We start from the raw sequence: 16,929 nt of genomic DNA, 5'->3' as shown, positions 1-16,929 counted from the left end.
ACGGCAGATCATATTCTGCACATCGTACATATAACCTTTTCTTTTTTTTGTTGTTTTTCAGGGAAACCCTGGTGCTGATGGTTCTCCTGGCCGCGCTGGATTCCTTGGGGCCAAGGTACGTACAGTCCTAATGGCTACACTCAGAAAGCTACTTTTCCTTGACCTAACACCACATTGTTTCTGTAGCAGTTTAAGTAGATTATTTTTCTTTAGTAGACACAAAATGCCGGAGTAACTCTTTTATTTCTGTTATGCAGGGCGAGCGTGGAGAAGGTGGCAGGGTCGGCGCTCCTGGTTCACTTGGACAACCTGGTGCTCACGGCCACGCAGGTCCAGTGGGCAAGACTGGCAACCGTGGTGAGGCTGTACGTTTGCACTTTCAGTTCTTAAAGGAAGGACCTGTTTATGAATTTCATTATATGACTTGTATGGGAAAGTAAATCTGTCTTCTTTTTTGTCAGGGTGTTGGTGGTGCAGGTGGCCATGTCGGTCCAATGGGCCCAAGAGGTCTTGCGGTGAGTACATCTTCATGTAGCTCAAGTAATGTTCATGTTTACACATTATTAGACTAACTTGGGTTTCAGCATCTCTCCTCGTATTCCTGGGATCAGCCGCTCCACTAGGATGACAGAATTATGGATAGAAACATAGAAAATAGGTGCAGGAGTAGGCCATTCGGTCCTTCGACCCTGCACCGCCATTCAATATGATCATAGCTGATCATCCAACTCAGTATCCTGTACCTGCCTTCTCTCCATACCCCCTGATCCCTTTAGCCACAAGGGCCACATCTAACTCCCTCTTAAATATGGCCAATTAACTGGCCTCAACTACCTTCTGTGGCAGAGAATTCCAGAGATTCACCACTCTCTGTGTGAACATTTTTTTCTCATCTCGGTCCTAAAAGACCTCCCCCTTATCCTTAAACTGTGACCCCTTGTCCTGGACTTCCCCAACATCTGGAACAATCTTCTTGCATCTAGCCTGCCCAACCCCTTAAGAATTTTGTAAGTTTCTATAAGATCCCCCCTCAATCTTCTAAATTCTAGCGAGTACAAGCCAAGTCTATCCAGTCTTTCTTCATATGAAAGTCCTGCCATCCCAGGAATCAGTCTGGTGAACCTTCTCTGTACTCCCTCTATGACAAGAATGTCTTTCCTCAGATTAGGAGACCAAAACTGTATGCAATAGTCCAGGTGTGGTCTCACCAAGGCCGTTTACAACTGAAGTAGAACCTCCCTGCTCCTATATTCAAATCCTTATGCTATGAATGCTAACATACCATTCACTTTCTTCACTGCCTGCTGCAGCTGCATGCCTACTTTCAATGACTGGTGTACCATGACACCAAGGTCTCGTTGCATCTCCCCTTTTCCTAATCAGCCGCCATTCAGATAAGTCTACTTTCCTGTTCTTGCCACCAAAGTGGATAACCTCACATTTATCCACATTATACTGCATCTGCCATGCATTTGCCCACTCACCCAACCTATCCAAATCACCTTGCAGCCTCCTAGCATCCTCCTCACAGCTAACACTGCCCCCCCAGCGTCGTGTCATCCACAAACTTGGAGATGTTGCATTCAATTCCCTCATCCGAATCATTAATATATATTGTAAATAGCTGGGGTCCCAGCACTGAGCCCCGTTTCTAGTCACTGCTTGCCATTCTGAAAAGGACCCGTTTACTCCTACTCTTTGCTTCCTGTCTGCCAGTCAGTTCTCTATCCACGTCAATACTGAACCCCCAATACTGTGTGCGATGGGGTATTCAGATCCCACCCTGAGAGGCAGAACATATTTACATCTAGATTAATGTGTAAGGTCACCAAAGCCTTGGTGTTGATATAAGCATAAGTATTAGTAGCTGTCCCTCCCACCTATATGTGCGGTCATATGATAGGAGTAGAATTAGCTTAATCGGCCCATCAAGTCTACTCCACCATTCGATCATAGCTGATCTATCTCTCCCGCCTAACCTCATTCTCCTGCCTTGTCCCCTTAATCTTTTACATCTGGATTAATCTGCCTTAAAAAAATATCCACTGAAGTGCTCCACAGCCTTCTGTGGCAAAGAGATGAAGCTGGTACAGATGCAGCCTTATAGTGCCAGTGCCCCAGCTTTGATCCTGACCTCGGGTGATGTCTGTGTGGAGTTTTCGTGTTCTCCCTGTGACTGTGTGGGTTTCCACGAGGTGCTCCGGTTACCTCCCACAAAACCTCCAAATAAGTGTGGGTTTGCAGGTTAATTGGCCTCGATAAATTGCCCGAGGTGTGTAGAGAGTGGATGGGAAAGTGGGACAACATAAAACTATTGTGAATGAGTGATTAAGCCCAGCGTCAACTCAGGATGCATCTTTAAATCAATCACAGCCAAACACCCTGTTACTGGCTCTCCGCCCTCGATCTCCCTCAGACCCAAGGGCTTAAGGTAGAAAAGCTCCAGGCAAAGAAGTGCCAGTAGGGAAGTATTGTTTCAATTGTCGGCACATGGGTCGATGCCTCATACCCTATCTATCTACTCTTCTCCAATAGCAGCTTGAAAGCTTCAAGGCTAGAGGTTGCAGGCCTATCTGGTTTGCTAATAAATTAGTAGTCCTTTATAATTTTATTTGTCCCTTGTTCACATGTTACCATCAATTAAAAGTGTTTATTCCACACTTTGTAGGGTCCACAAGGTCCACGTGGAGAAAAGGGTGAACATGGTGACCCAGGTTCCAGAGGCTTGAAAGGATTGAGGGGACCCGGGGGTCTGCAAGGTCTTCCTGGTGTTTCTGTAAGTAATTGTGTTGACACTTGATCCTTCTCCCTCTCCCTTCCAACCTTTCTTCTATTGTTTTTTTTATAACAAGTGTTTCTCATTGATTTCCTTACCTTGACAGGGTATTTCTGGTGAACCTGGTGGTCATGGTGCTGCCGGACCAAGTGGCCCAAGAGTACGTAAAGAACCTTCTTCATAATTCAACTGATCAGTTGTTTGAAGAAATACACCAGTTGAAAAATAATCTGCTCTACTCATTGCTTCCAGGGTCCCTCCGGTCCTGCTGGTCCTCCTGGAAAAGATGGTTCCTACGGACACGTTGGTACCATTGGTCCTGTTGGCCACCGAGGTCGCGCTGGTGACATGGGTCCCCAAGTAAGTTGACGTTTAGAACCTGGACAATTTTTTTTCATATGTTTATATGCTGGGGAATACTTTCATAAATTCAATATATACCGCAGTGATTTAGAGCTGAGAAACTACTTATAACGTGCAGTCACTTTGTATTATAAAGGTAGGAACCAGCTTGTTTGCAGACAGCGATTTTGCACATACAGTGTGTCAATGTAGTACTTGCTATATTATCTGAATTCAGTGATACTGGTTGAGGGCAAACTGTTGGCAGGTTAATTCTTTTGCTTTTGTTCAAAATTATATCATGGGATCTGTTGCGCCCAAGAAACAGCCAAGATGGATCCAAACATCAGCGCCTTCAGCTGTGCAGCTGTACTGCACATGAGATATTTGTGTTCAAGTATCTGGAATGGGATGTGCATGGATGCCGTGACTGACTGTACCAGAATGCTGCACTGGTCCAGTGATTCTGAGGCAATGAACCTGCGGCCTCTCCTATGATACCTATATGCGTACTGAAGGGCATGACTGGCAACAGGGTGCCTTCGCTAGTTATTATTAAACTCCTGCCCAGGCGCACACTTGAAGAATGATCACATGGTCCATGACGCACAAATCCCTTTCTCAGTTCAGTTATCAGTTTAGTTTAGTGTCACGTGTACCGAGGTACAGTGAAAAGCTTTTGTTGCGCGCTATCCAGTCAGCAGAAAGTCAATACATGATTACAATCAATGCATTTACAGTGTTTAGATACATAAGGGAATAACGTTCAGTGCAAGGTAAAGCCAGCCTAGTCTGATCAAGGATAGCCTGAGGGTCATCAAAGAGGTAGATAGTAGTTCAGTACTGCTCTCTGGTTGTGGTAGAGTTATTCCGTTGCCTGATATTAGCTGAAGGTCACTTTGACCATTGTTAGAAATAGAAGGAAGTTCAAAAGAAAAATGAAATCTGAACAATTTGATCACATAATAACCTACAATTTCCTTAGAATAGAAACCATGAGGTTTACTGGTTGTTTAAAAAAAAAAATCAGTCATGGTCTTTTAAATGGTGAAGTGGGCTTCATGAGCTAGGTACTCCTCCTACTAATTTGTTTCAAATATGGTCTTCAACAACCTGAACTTAACACCAACATATGCTTTCCTGAGCCAACCTGGTTCAAGACACAAAATAGATCAAATGATTTGGGATGAGAGTGGTAATATAGAATTGAGTGTAAAGAATCAGCCATGATCATACTGAATGGCAGAGCAGGCTCAAAGGATTGAAGGTCCTACTCCTGCACCTATGTGTCTGTGCACATAAGTTCTGAGATGAAGCAGGTTGGCTAAGCTTTCATCAGCCTTGTGCAGAAGATTAATCTCCCTGCTTCAGTTACTTGGTCACTCAGATAGGCATCTTTGATAAAAAACCTGTTGCAAATTAGATATGCAATTAACAAGAATTTCAGTGAGTCTCACACTTTCTTTTCCTAGAGAGTTAGCAATGAAGTTAGCAACATTTCCCTGCAGAGTAAAAATTACGTAAGATCTCTGAGGAATCAGACAATGGTGTGCAAGTGATGGTCGCATAATGGGAGGCTACTGAAAATAGACATAACCTTTGAACCTTGCCATTTCTTAGGGTCCTCCAGGTGCTCCTGGCAACCCTGGCTTCCCAGGCCCTGCTGGCGGTCACTATGAAGTGAACTACCATCATGAAGATTACAGAGCTGATCAACCAGCTGCAAGAGGGAAGGATCTTGAAGTCGATGCCAAACTGAAAGTTTTGACCAGAGAGATTGAGAACATCCGCAGCCCCGAAGGCTCAAAGAAGAACCCTACTCGTTCATGCCGCGACCTGAGACTCAGCCATCCCGAATGGATGTCAGGTATGTTCATGCAGAAAATCATATCATTGGGCAGCACAGTGGTGCAGCAGTAGAATTGCTGCCTCACAGAGACCCGTGTGTGATCCTGATTACGGGTGCTGTCTGTTTGGAGTTTGTACGTTCTCCCTGTGACCTGCGGGGTTTACTCCGCTGCTCCGGTTTCCATCCGTATCCCAAAGACGTACAGGTTTGTAGGTTAATTGGCTTCTGTAAATTGCCCCTAGTGTGTAGGATGAGAAACTTGATTAACACACTCGATGTTCATTGGGAACTCAGTGGGCTGAATGCCTATTTCCACACTATAACTCTAAACTAAGTTAAATAAAAGAATTAGCAGCTTTCAAATTAAAAAATCACTGCTGATGCCATGTAGCTGAACACAAAGGTCATAACACACAATTGCTAGTCTGTCTGAGTGAATACCTAGGGTGAAGAAAAGGGCAAAGTTGGTTGAAATTGAGTTCCTGACTCTGGTGATCGCTGGTGAATAGTTAAACTTCTGATGGCTTTGTTGTTCTCCTCTTTGAATGCAGTCATATGAAAACTAGTTAATGAAACAAGGTGTCAAGAGACTACCAACACTTATAAATTGAAATAAGGAAGTTAGACTGGAAAATAAAATATTTATTTATAGACCACAGCTAGTTTTGCAGGGAACTGGAACAAAATGTCCAGAAATTGTACCATACCTACTTTAGATGCACCAATACATGTCTATATTTAATTTAGAGCCCTAAAAAAAGGAAAAGTTAGTCAAACTCCAGTGTGTATTGGTGTTAGGCTGGTTTAACACCCAGAAATAAAGGTTAAAACACTATATTTACCATCTGTGGGACTTTTGTATTGCTCCCAACATTCAGGTGGAAATACCTGTTTCAGTTTTGTGTTTGGTATGATTTCACCTAAGAATGATCCAATTTGGGCAAGGTTGAAATTTGGGCATGTGACACTCAAGAAATGGATGCTACATGAAACGTATTCTAAGTCAACAAGCCCTTCAGCTCAACTCGTCCATGCCAATGAAGATGCCCAATGTAATCCCACTTGACTAATCCCACTTATTTCTTCCATAATAAACCTCTAAACCGTTCCTCTCAATTTGTGTATTTATTCTTGATTAATGCAAAGATAAATTTCACACATTGCAATAACAAGGGGAAATTATGTATATTACAAAAATATAATAGAATAAGATTGTATTACAAATCAAATTTAATGTTTGAGGTAATTTTGATTTATGCATCTGCTTTTATGTTCCTTTGTCTTTGTGTGATTTGAGTGGCTGCATCACTGTTTGATTTAATGCTATAAATGTATTGCCTTAGGTTACTACTGGATCGATCCCAACCAAGGATGCATCATGGATGCCATTAGAGTTTACTGCGACTTTGTATCTGGAGAGACCTGTGTACATGCCAACCCTGACACAATTGAACGTAGGAACTGGTGGAATAACAAGCAACAAGAACAAAAACACATTTGGTTTGGTGAAACTATTAAAGATGGTGTACAGGTAACTGAAACCTAGATGTAAAATGTTACAGATAATTTTGCAGCTTTCCATAAAGTCAGTGCAGAATAAAATGCATTTAAAATGTTGAAGATAGATTTCTTAACTTGAATATCTTTATTCCAGTTTGCTTACAATGATGAGCACATCACTCCAGTTGTCATGGGAACCCAGCTGACCTTCCTGCACCTTCTCTCCAATGAAGCCTCCCAGAATATCACCTACCATTGTAAGAACAGCGTAGCATACATGGATGAGGAGACCGGAAGCCTGAAAAAGTCAGTTATTCTTCTTGGTTCCAATGATGTTGAACTCCGAGCTGAAGGTAACAGCAGATTCACATACAGCGTTCTGGAAGACGGATGCACGGTAAGTTATGGTAGTTTCTTTTAAAGCTAACCATACTTAAATGTGTTAACTGTGCATTATGTAAAAACATTGCAGTTATCAATTGGATTATCTCCTAGCACATTAAGGCATGGGTAAAAGTGCGAGTAAAACTTGAGAAGCCACAGGAGCACATTTTAAATACTGATCTGTTTGCTGCTGTCTTTTTCTTCAGTATCCCTGCCTTAATACCTATAAAGGATTCTCAAAATAAGGTGCCTTTTGTACTCTTCCATAGTATATCTATTATGGGGTTTTTTTCCCTTTTCAACACTTTAATTATATAAAGGAACTTTAGCTCCAAATGCCACAATCATTTCTTTATTGATCTCAACCATATTTCACAATTATGTTACATCCATCAAGCACTTAGTATTAATTTTGCATTAAATTATTTACTTTTGATAAAACCTTACTTTCTTCCCATCGCCACGTTGCTTCTAACCTTTTTAACTTATCAGCATGGTAATTATTCTCAATGCTTCAGCAGTGAATCCAACAGTAAAGTTAAATAAGAAGGGTCATATTATATTCTGTTGATTGTGTCCCAGAAGGCAAAATATCCTTATACCAAAGTTTAGATGTAATATAGATTAGTAAAACTTATAAGTATCTGCTACCTCCAACAATCATAGCGTTAAAAAAGTTCTAGAGATATGTTCAAATATTTCCCAGATCTGCAACATGTACATAATCTTCAGTCATTTCTGGAAATGCATTTTAAATAGCAAATATTCAAGTCCCATATAAATGTTAGAACATAGAACAGTACAGCACAGGAAATATATATATATATTTCCTGTATATATTGTGAACCATGTGATTTAAACTAACTTGTTCTTAAGAAGTATTCTGTCAAATAAAACTTGCTTTGAATGTATATTTGGAGTTGTTAACACTAAATTAAATGGAATAAGCAGTAGGCATATCCCCCCCCCCCCCCCCCCCCCCCCCACCCCCCCCAAATCATTTTTAGATTGCATGTTTAGGATTTGACCAAATGTATGCATTACCTCAAAATAACATTATTCTATCTTGCTTTTAACAGAGACATACCGGTGAATGGAGTAAGACAGTCATTGAATACAGAACACAGAAAACATCTCGCTTGCCATTTATGGACATTGCACCTATGGATATTGGTGGCCCAGAACAAGAATTTGGTTTGGACATTGGCCCAGTCTGTTTCAAATAAATGAACTTGAGCTAAATTAGAATACTCTCTGCATTTTTTCTTTTATTTTTTACATTGCTGACTCATTCCATGTCTTCTGCTCATCCACTTGCTTAAGTTCTGGGCTTAACGAGAAGTAGGAAATCCAAAAAAAAGGAAAATTGTTTTCTCCGTGCAATTTTAATGCAGTTCCCAACAACTTGGACATTTGAAGAGATTATTGCAGGTGAAACCTTGCCCTAAAGGTTGAAATCAAAACAATGGAAAGTAAATAAAAGAAAGTGAAAAAGTGTGTCACTTGTAGTCTTTGAATATTTTCAAAGAGGAAGTTTAAAACCACAGCTTCCCAAGGTTTAAACTACCTCATATACTTATTTTAAAGTATTAAACACATAATTTCTTTCTCAAAATTAACTGTGGTACTTGGAGTTCATGTCATTTTGTAAAGGTGCTAAGTGGTATTGAATTGTGCAGATACCGTGCTTGAAGTACTAACTGTGGTGCTAACTGAATGTCCCATGCCATCAATGAATCTGTCACTTTGTGAGATCACATTTCCAGTGCTGTATTAAGCTGTACAGTGGATTTTATTTCTCAGTAAATTCCTTTGAATATTACCATGGAATCCTCTTGTCTATTCCCAAATTAAACATGTGGATACCTTCCTTACCATTTCCATCTCATTACTTCAGGTGTTCATGCTTTTAGCCATGCACTTTCACTCCAACTGAATGGAAAAAGGCAGCAACAATTCTAAAATCAAAACAATGACAACTAAAAATGTTCCTATTTTGTATCTGTGACAAGTGAGATGTTTTAATAATTGTGAAATAAAGCATGAAAATGTTCTGAAGTAACTTGTTGCATGACTCTAGTTCATGTTACAAATTCTAAAAATTGAAATATTCCCCCCCTCCCCCCAATCCTTAAAGTGTCAATCTTCCAAATATACAGAGCAATAACTGATTCAGATGTCACCACCTTTCTCGCATGAAAATCTAAATTTGACTATTGTTAAACATCCGGTAACAATCTCCAGTTATCCTGTACTAATCTGATCTCACAAGTTTTACTTGAGTTAAATCAGAATCAGAATCTCACTGTAGTATTCAATGTAGATAACCTGAAGGGGTGGGAAAAGTGTGGTCATCTGTGCAGTAAAATGTTTTTTAAGGTCGTAGTTTACAATGTCAAGACAAATGGATAACTTGAATGGTTCACAACTCTGGACAAATGGAAAGTATTTCTAGCACAGACTTCATTTTGTGTTCATTTCAAACACAACAATATTCTTCCTTAACCCTCTAGCTGTCTCCTCCCACCCTCCCATCCGCCCGCCCTCGGGCTCCTCCTCCTCCTCCCCTTTTCCTTCTTTCTTTCCCCACCCCCCATCAGTCTGAAGAAGGGTTTCGGCCCGAAACGTCGCCTATTTCCTTCGCTCCATAGATGCTGCTGCACCCGCTGAGTTTCCCCAGCAATTTTGTGTACCAACAACAATATTCTTTGTTGGAAGTAAGAAAATATGCATAATTTGAAACGTTATGTTTTCATCTCCGTGACCCCATGTACATTTTTTTATTTCATAGCAATAAGCTATTAATGTTTCACATCACCACCTCTTCCTGAACTTTTTTCTCGCTACCACCTTCCTAATTACTTAAATACCTTCTAAAATGTCCTCTTTGACTGTGGCTTTTATCTTCCATCCGTTTGAATGTTCCTACTGCTTTACTTTACCAGTTTCTATATTCACCATGTACACTCACTACTTTTGTTTTCTCCACCATTCCGGTGAGAAAATATGCTACGGTTCTTCACTGGAGGGTGATCTAATAAAGCAATGCATGCTTCTAAATCAAATATCTTAGACAAGACTTGTTTCCCCCCCCCCCCCCCCCCCCCCCCCCCCCCCCCCCATATTCCAGTGAGGGTGAAACCGCCTTTTACAGGCCTTTACTCAAAATATTTAAATATATTTCCCATTGGTTGGAGTTTCTGTGTGCAGTGGAGAAGTTATACAGATCAGAGAAGCATCAGCAACAAAAATGAACAAACTGCCTCTTTTTATGATTAAACTCAATCTCTTCTTTTGGTCAAAGCCTGAATCTTAGGCTTTGACCAAAAAGGAGAATTCTAATATTATTCAGTAGGGCTAATACCGTGCTGAATGGCCACGATTCAAGTGGGAGACTCACCTTAAGCATCAGCGCTATAGCGGCACACAGGGCAGAAGTGAAGTAAGCTAGTGTGAGCCAGCACTCTATAGTAGTACGGAAGTAGGCAATAAACACTGAACAGAAACGCTGTATCTCTAAACTAAACTTGGGTGTAGGATAGTGTTACTGTGCGGGATTGCTGCACCCGGTGGGCCGAAGGGTCTGTTTCCACGCTGTATCTCTAAATTAAACTAAAATGGGTTAAATTGTTAATGTCAGCGATATGTTCCGACCAGTATGATTTACTTTCATCCCTGCTACAGAGAAAATCACACCTCGACCTGGCTCAGTGTCGAAAACACCTTTGCATGCACTTTTTCACAGGAATAATGTGGATCACTAACCCAAGTCACTTCTCACCTCCAGGAATACCAAACCACAATGGCAAAAATGAATAACAGCAATGGATTGATGCTTGTTCATTACCAAAAGCATTTCCATAGATTCTAATGTACGGTTCAATATATAGAGCTTGATTTAGTTAGGGATCATCTTAGATTTCCAATGATTTTAAAACCACTTACAACCCAATTGCCCATCTTAATCCCAACTAAAACACAGGAAAGAGTTGGGCAAGGCAGGGAAAGCATGAACAATGTGATTCAATTTCAAACACATTCTCAGATGTTAATAATTATGATGGTAATGCAGGCATTGGTTAAGCATCACACAAAAAGCAGGAAGGAGCCAACCTAGGGTTCAAGGTCATAGTGTGATGACATTAACACATCAACACAACTCGAATGGTCTGCACAACCAGTTATGTGATTTCTACTGTAAAACAATAGAAACAATACAGGAGACAGATATCTGGAGGAAAATGGAGAGGAGGAGTACCCCCATACTTATTAAATGTCAAAAATAAAGCCGAAGCAGGTCAGGTAATATTCATGCAGAATAAAAGAGTTAACATTTTAGATCCTTAAAGAGCCTTTACGCCTCAGACATGGCTTGCTCACAATCTTCAGAAAACTCCCAATTCAGTCATCCACTTATTTGGAGGGAATACTGTCCCTCCTAATAAGTGTTAGCAGGGAATTCTTTCCAGCCATGTCCAAGGGGAACTCCCTCTAATCAGTCACCTTGAGGGTTTGTTCTGACAGATTTGCATATGGAGGCTCCCGCTGCTAGATTACCATTCCCACGAGTGACCTGGGTATACATTGGCTGTGTGTCAGGTTGGACATTGAAAATAGTTATTCATATCAAAGTACATAAAGGCAATGTATTCTAGACCTTGCTGGGTCCACTTTATATCTGTTACCACTGCAAACAAAAGAATCAAGGACATAGTCCATGAAAACATTCACTTATAAAGCATACACACAAAATGGTACATCTTGATCGTCAGTATCTGTAGGTTTTCCTGGATAACCCGAATTAATCTTCGGGTTACCCAGGTCAGGGGTTCCCAACCTTTTTCGTCCTGTTTAACCCTGGCAACTTTAATAGTACATAACAATGTTATTTCACTTATTTATGAACAACTAATGTTGAACAGATACCAGTATCCCAGAACCAAACACGGTCAGTCAATGAGAAAAAATATGTACAAATCCAGAATCAACAAATTTACCCCCTGGATAGGTGAAATTTACCCCAGGTTTGGAACCCTTGAGCTAGGTAGTGCCCACAAGCTAGTGCTCCCAAGTGTGTACGGGAGAATGGTATTGACTGCTTGATATATATGCTGCATAAAACATTTAGAGCCAGGTTGCTCATAAACAATATTTTAAATCTATAAAGTAGACAACAGCATTTAAAGTAGGCCCATCATTCGTCCTCTCTCCTGTACTTTCTGTAGCAATGTTACAACATTTTGAGATTTTAAAAATCATGTCTGCAATTTATCCCAACAGATAAAGCAAAAACAGAAGTTTAATTTGACACCTAATTCACTTTCATATCTTTAGTATTAAAAAAGTTATGGCCATTTTCATACTCGGAAATTAGCATCATGTTCCCTTTTGCTTTTCCATTGACAACACAAAAGCTGTGATCGAGGACAGTCAAAAGCCCATAACTTTCTTAAAAATTAAGAAAACTGAATGAAATTTTCAGTTATTATAGATTGAAGCATTCTGAAACAAATATAAAACATCTTACTTGTATGACCTGAAATTAAAGCATATAATTAGCTAATTACCTAATTGTAGCTAATTACAAAATTGACCGTTGTGACGGAAATAGTAATAAACACCCAGACTGCCTTGAAAATTAAAAAATGTGATATTCTCAAGATCAGAACTTTAATATTATTGTATTATATGCTGTAAGTCCGTAACAGATAGGTAAATAAATTACAATTTCTAGCAATAGACCAAGTCTTTATGGAGAAGATCAGTTGCTAGCTAGTAAATTGGCATATCATAATCAGTAGCGTCATCATACTCCTCAGATTGTAACCAATAACCAACTCTGTACACCTTGTTTTTCATCAACTTTTCAATTTTGGCATTGTAAATGGTAAGATTAAATGAGAACTTGCCAGTTTGAAGTTTGATCTTTATTTTATGAGGAGTTACGATGAGGGATTACGTGAAGAAGGCCGTCAACCCGCATGCGCGTCAACCTTTAAAGCAGCGATGTGAAAGCACAGATTACAGTTGTTGAACTGAAAAATAGTAAGATACGAGAGACTAGAAATACAGCTGATTTTATGAGGGTTTGGGAACGGAGGGCACGTAATCCCTCATCGTAACTCCTCATAAAATAAAGGTCAAACTTCAAACTGGCAAGTTCTCGTTTAATCTTACTATTTCACTTCGGAGTCACGTGAGTGACTACGTGAAGACTTTGAAGCTCTGTGCTTTCATGCTGTGGCCTCAAGTCCAAGCCACGCACTGTATATGTTGACCAAGGATAAGAGGTAAATGCATTCAGACACGACAATTTTTGATGGTTTTAATGGACAAATCATAATAAGCAGAATTAGCAGATCCTCTTATCCAGGGAAACTACTAAACAGAACTTAAAACGGTCTCGGCAAAGGCCCTTGGTCTGGTGACTGGTTTATGATAGAACGCCTGAAAGGTACGTTCTCCTGACCATCCTGCGGTTGCAAGGATCTGGTCTAGCGGGACATCCATTGTCCTCACTGCTGTTGTAGATGCTGCCCTGGTGGAGTGAGATTTAAAATAGTCAGTATCAACTCCTGCGTATGTCAGCACCTGTTTCAGCCACCTGGAAATGGTCTGAACCGAAACCTTGTTATGAGGTTTCTTAAAACTAATAAACAATGCTTGATCCGAACCCCTGAGGCTCTTAGTGACCTTAATATGTAACCGTAGGTGTGTTACCACACAGAGCCAGATGTCCAAGGGGTAAGCTGTAAAAAGAAGCTTGAGGCCGGAAGTACCTGGTCTGCTTTATTTAACTAGGTCATACATGTAAAACATGATACTGTGGGCACACATGACCATTCTATCTAGTCGAAGTTTGTGTAAAGACTGGGCCCGCTGAGCTGACACCAGAGCCATGAGCATTACTATTTTGTACGTGAGCTGGGTCAGGGATATGGATGTTGCCAGTGCCCACCGGTGAAGCAGAGTTAATACTATGCCTACATCCCAAATTTCCGTATATCTGGGCCTAGGGGGTTTCATGTTGAAGAAGCCCTTCATGAACCTAGACACTAGCGGGTGTGACCCCACAGATTGGTGTCCTGATCGTGGTCCCAAATATGCCGATAGTGCACTTCTGGCACAGTTTATAGCACTATAACTCAACTTTTCTTTATAGAACAATTCAGTGAGAAACTCCAACACATCGGTTATGTGTGCTGAGTCATAAGATATATTGGATAGTGAGCAGTACTCTTCCCATTTCCTAATATGAGAAATATATTGTATCTTCGTACTGTCTCTCCAGGCTGCAGTGAGTACATCCAACGTGCGTTCAGTCAATCCGAGCTCCAGAAAAAGTCTTCTCAGACTCTGTAAATCAATAATTAATTTGGTCATGGAGAGGATGTTTTACAAGGTGGAAAGCACACTACTGCCTTTAGGGATGGCCATAAAGGCTGATCATTCCCAGTATAGCCCATGGTTGTGTCGGCCAATCTGGTACCACCAGGAGGCTAGCGACAGGGTCTCGCTTGATCTAGCGAGCATAGATAGTTGAGGCGGTATGAGGGAAAGCATAAAGCACATCCTTGCCCAATGTAGCGGGAATACATCCACCGCCACTGCCTGTGGGCCTTGTACACGTGACGTACTTAGATAATTGGTGATTTTGTCTGCACGCAGTCAAGGCAATATCCGGTGTTCATACCGGTCGATTATGTTCATAGAACATTTATTTTACATTTATTCTGTGCATTATTGAATTACCAAATCCCGGCGTCCAACACCATATCGTGTCTGTCATACCAGTGAAATTTTTGGATAGCCAACAATATAGAATATGGGCTAGATTTCCCTAAGTGATAACTTATACCACCGATGTGGTAATCCTAAATTAAGCTGAACATGCATATTCCCGCAATAAGTGTTTAACTCATAGTGTGCACCCATCAATGCAGAGTGTACCAAAAAGAACTGGTGATGCATCTTATTTTAGTCACCACAGCAGAAGTAATTTTTCAGAATTGACTATATTGAAATTCTATACCGCACAACAGATTTGAGTGGTGCCAAGAAAGATTCAGTTATTATATTACTGAATTTTGGCTTAAATACCAAACACTTGTGATGCATAACGACCCGGTTTGGCATCTGCAGTATAATTTTCCCTTAACCTGTGAGTGATGCACACCCTTATGTTCTAAACCCCATATCCACCTACCTTTATGGTTAACGGTGGCTTTGTTGCATGAATTTCCGTCCCTGAGCTCTGGGGGGTGGAACTGCTGGGGTGTTCCAGGTGCGCATCTTGGAGGAGGGCCAGCCTTGGCCTTGCTCTAAAAAAGATTTTGGCTCATAGAGGTCGTTGGGATGTTGCCGCCGGGAAACCGTGGCTCTGCTGGTTGGTAAAGCCCGGATTAGTCCCAAGGCTTTCGTCTCGTCATCGAGGTCTTTAACCTGTTTGGGTAGGTTTTCCCCAAATAGGTAGTTAGGCGGCTGTACGTTGCTTGATTTACACAATCCTGCAAATTTTGGATTGAGGGTAGGCCTGATGGCATTTTTCTGATAGCAATTGATCTCGAAGTGCGCGTGGCATAGTAAAGCCAGCGCATCTTGTTGGTTTTCTGATAACTGAACTTTATCCACAGTCCTTGAAAAGGCTGTGATACATGAAGCCAGCAGGCCCAGGATTTTTTGGAGATTTACCTCCTGGTTTCTGATGGTTCCACCCAGATGGTTCCATATAGAGCTGTTGACAGCCGGTACATTTAAAGACGGACAATTGATGGGTGTGTAGTGTCTCTTGGCTGTGTCCATCATTACATCGTCTTGCAGCTGGTGTGAAGCTAAGTAATTGATATTGGCCGCAAGCTCTTCTTCGAGCTGCTCCCCAATTTGCGGTGTCATCGCAAATTTTGATGCTATGGCTGGTACATCCGTATCTTGCCCGTGCATCATAGTATGTTCACCGGACATACCGGCGAATTCTGAGCCAGCCCACAACTGACTATGGATGCTCCCCTCCTCAGAGAGGGAGACATCTAGCAACCCTGTACCAGGTGCTGCCGCGGGCTCACTCGGAGACCCGCGCTGATATAACTCCGATCTAAGGAATGTTTCATGGTGGAGCATCCTCTCCATGAGGTGCTCCATCCGGGCTAGGCGTCCGGTGACGCTACCCATAGTGGGAATTGCACCCTCCTGGCCTGACTCATCTGAGTCTATAGGCCTTGCAGACTTCTGCTTGGCTTTCCCCACCCTTGGGGTAGCCACGGTGCTCTGCAGAGTCACCAAGTCTGCAGTCGCTGGTATTATCTTCAGCGACTGGGGTGGTGAAGTTGGCGGCCCCCCGCTACCCGCGGCCCCGCGTCGCCTGTAGCGGGTCTCGCTCCGGTTCTCCTTGTCTTCATTTTGTCCATATTTTTCGTTCAGGAACTTGTAGCGATCCTGCAAACAAGTTTGAACGACAATAAACAACCTCAGAATAAGCTTTAGAACTTACCTGCGGGTCTTTTAACTTACCGGTGGCAGGAGCAAAGCGCCTGTCAGCCAGTCGTGGCGCCATGCGTGGACGTATTGACGCGCATGCGGGTTGACGGCCTTCTTCACGTAGTCATTCATGTGACTCCGAAGTGAAACTACAAGTTTTTGCTCTTCAAACCACGCTTGACATGCCTTTCTGCCCACTACTTTCCCATTAAGAATGTCCTGTAGATTCCATTTCTTAAGAAAAGGATTTTTTTTTTTAAATAGCCAAGTATCCAAATAACAAACTAATCCCATTCACATAAGAATTCACAATATAACATGATTTTTAAATCTCACTGTCATGAATTTATATGCCAGATGGAAGGAATTTAATGTTTAATTCCCATAAATTAATCTAGAAACATCCACTCAATATAATCAAAATTATTATTTTTTGCACGATACATGTGGCTAAAACTGTTGTGTATATTTAGTATAAAAATATTGACTATGGATAGACAATAACACAAAATATAGACGATTTAGGTGCTCTTATGACATGTTAGTCCAAAAAAAAAGAGCATTTTAATCATTTTGCGAGTGGGTGTTTCTGAAACGCGATCGA

General features: G+C 41.3%; 1 protein-coding gene across 6 annotated transcripts in view; it reads left to right on the top strand.

Annotated features, from left to right (window-relative positions):
* col1a2 (collagen type I alpha 2 chain) overlaps positions 1 to 8,913 on the top strand; it is a 51,080-nt gene extending 42,167 nt beyond the window's left edge. For 5 of the 6 annotated variants that reach the window (XM_033042577.1, XM_033042568.1, XM_033042595.1 and 2 more), the window contains 10 exons: positions 62 to 115; positions 258 to 365; positions 462 to 515; positions 2,669 to 2,776; positions 2,883 to 2,936; positions 3,029 to 3,136; positions 4,739 to 4,985; positions 6,311 to 6,498; positions 6,622 to 6,864; positions 7,931 to 8,913. In XM_033042577.1, coding sequence (XP_032898468.1) covers positions 62 to 115; positions 258 to 365; positions 462 to 515; positions 2,669 to 2,776; positions 2,883 to 2,936; positions 3,029 to 3,136; positions 4,739 to 4,985; positions 6,311 to 6,498; positions 6,622 to 6,864; positions 7,931 to 8,077 — 1,311 coding nt within the window. In that variant the 3' untranslated portion in view covers positions 8,078 to 8,913. The remainder of the gene's footprint in view (positions 1 to 61; positions 116 to 257; positions 366 to 461; positions 516 to 2,668; positions 2,777 to 2,882; positions 2,937 to 3,028; positions 3,137 to 4,738; positions 4,986 to 6,310; positions 6,499 to 6,621; positions 6,865 to 7,930) is intronic. The other variant, XM_033042561.1, reaches the window with a different exon arrangement.
* Positions 8,914 to 16,929: the final 8,016 nt, after the last annotated feature.

The sequence above is a fragment of the Amblyraja radiata genome, chromosome 2 (assembly GCF_010909765.2).
Source record: "Amblyraja radiata isolate CabotCenter1 chromosome 2, sAmbRad1.1.pri, whole genome shotgun sequence".
NCBI lineage: Eukaryota > Metazoa > Chordata > Chondrichthyes > Rajiformes > Rajidae > Amblyraja > Amblyraja radiata.
Note: the sequence above shows the minus strand (reverse complement) of the source record. Positions and strands in the feature narration are given on the sequence as shown.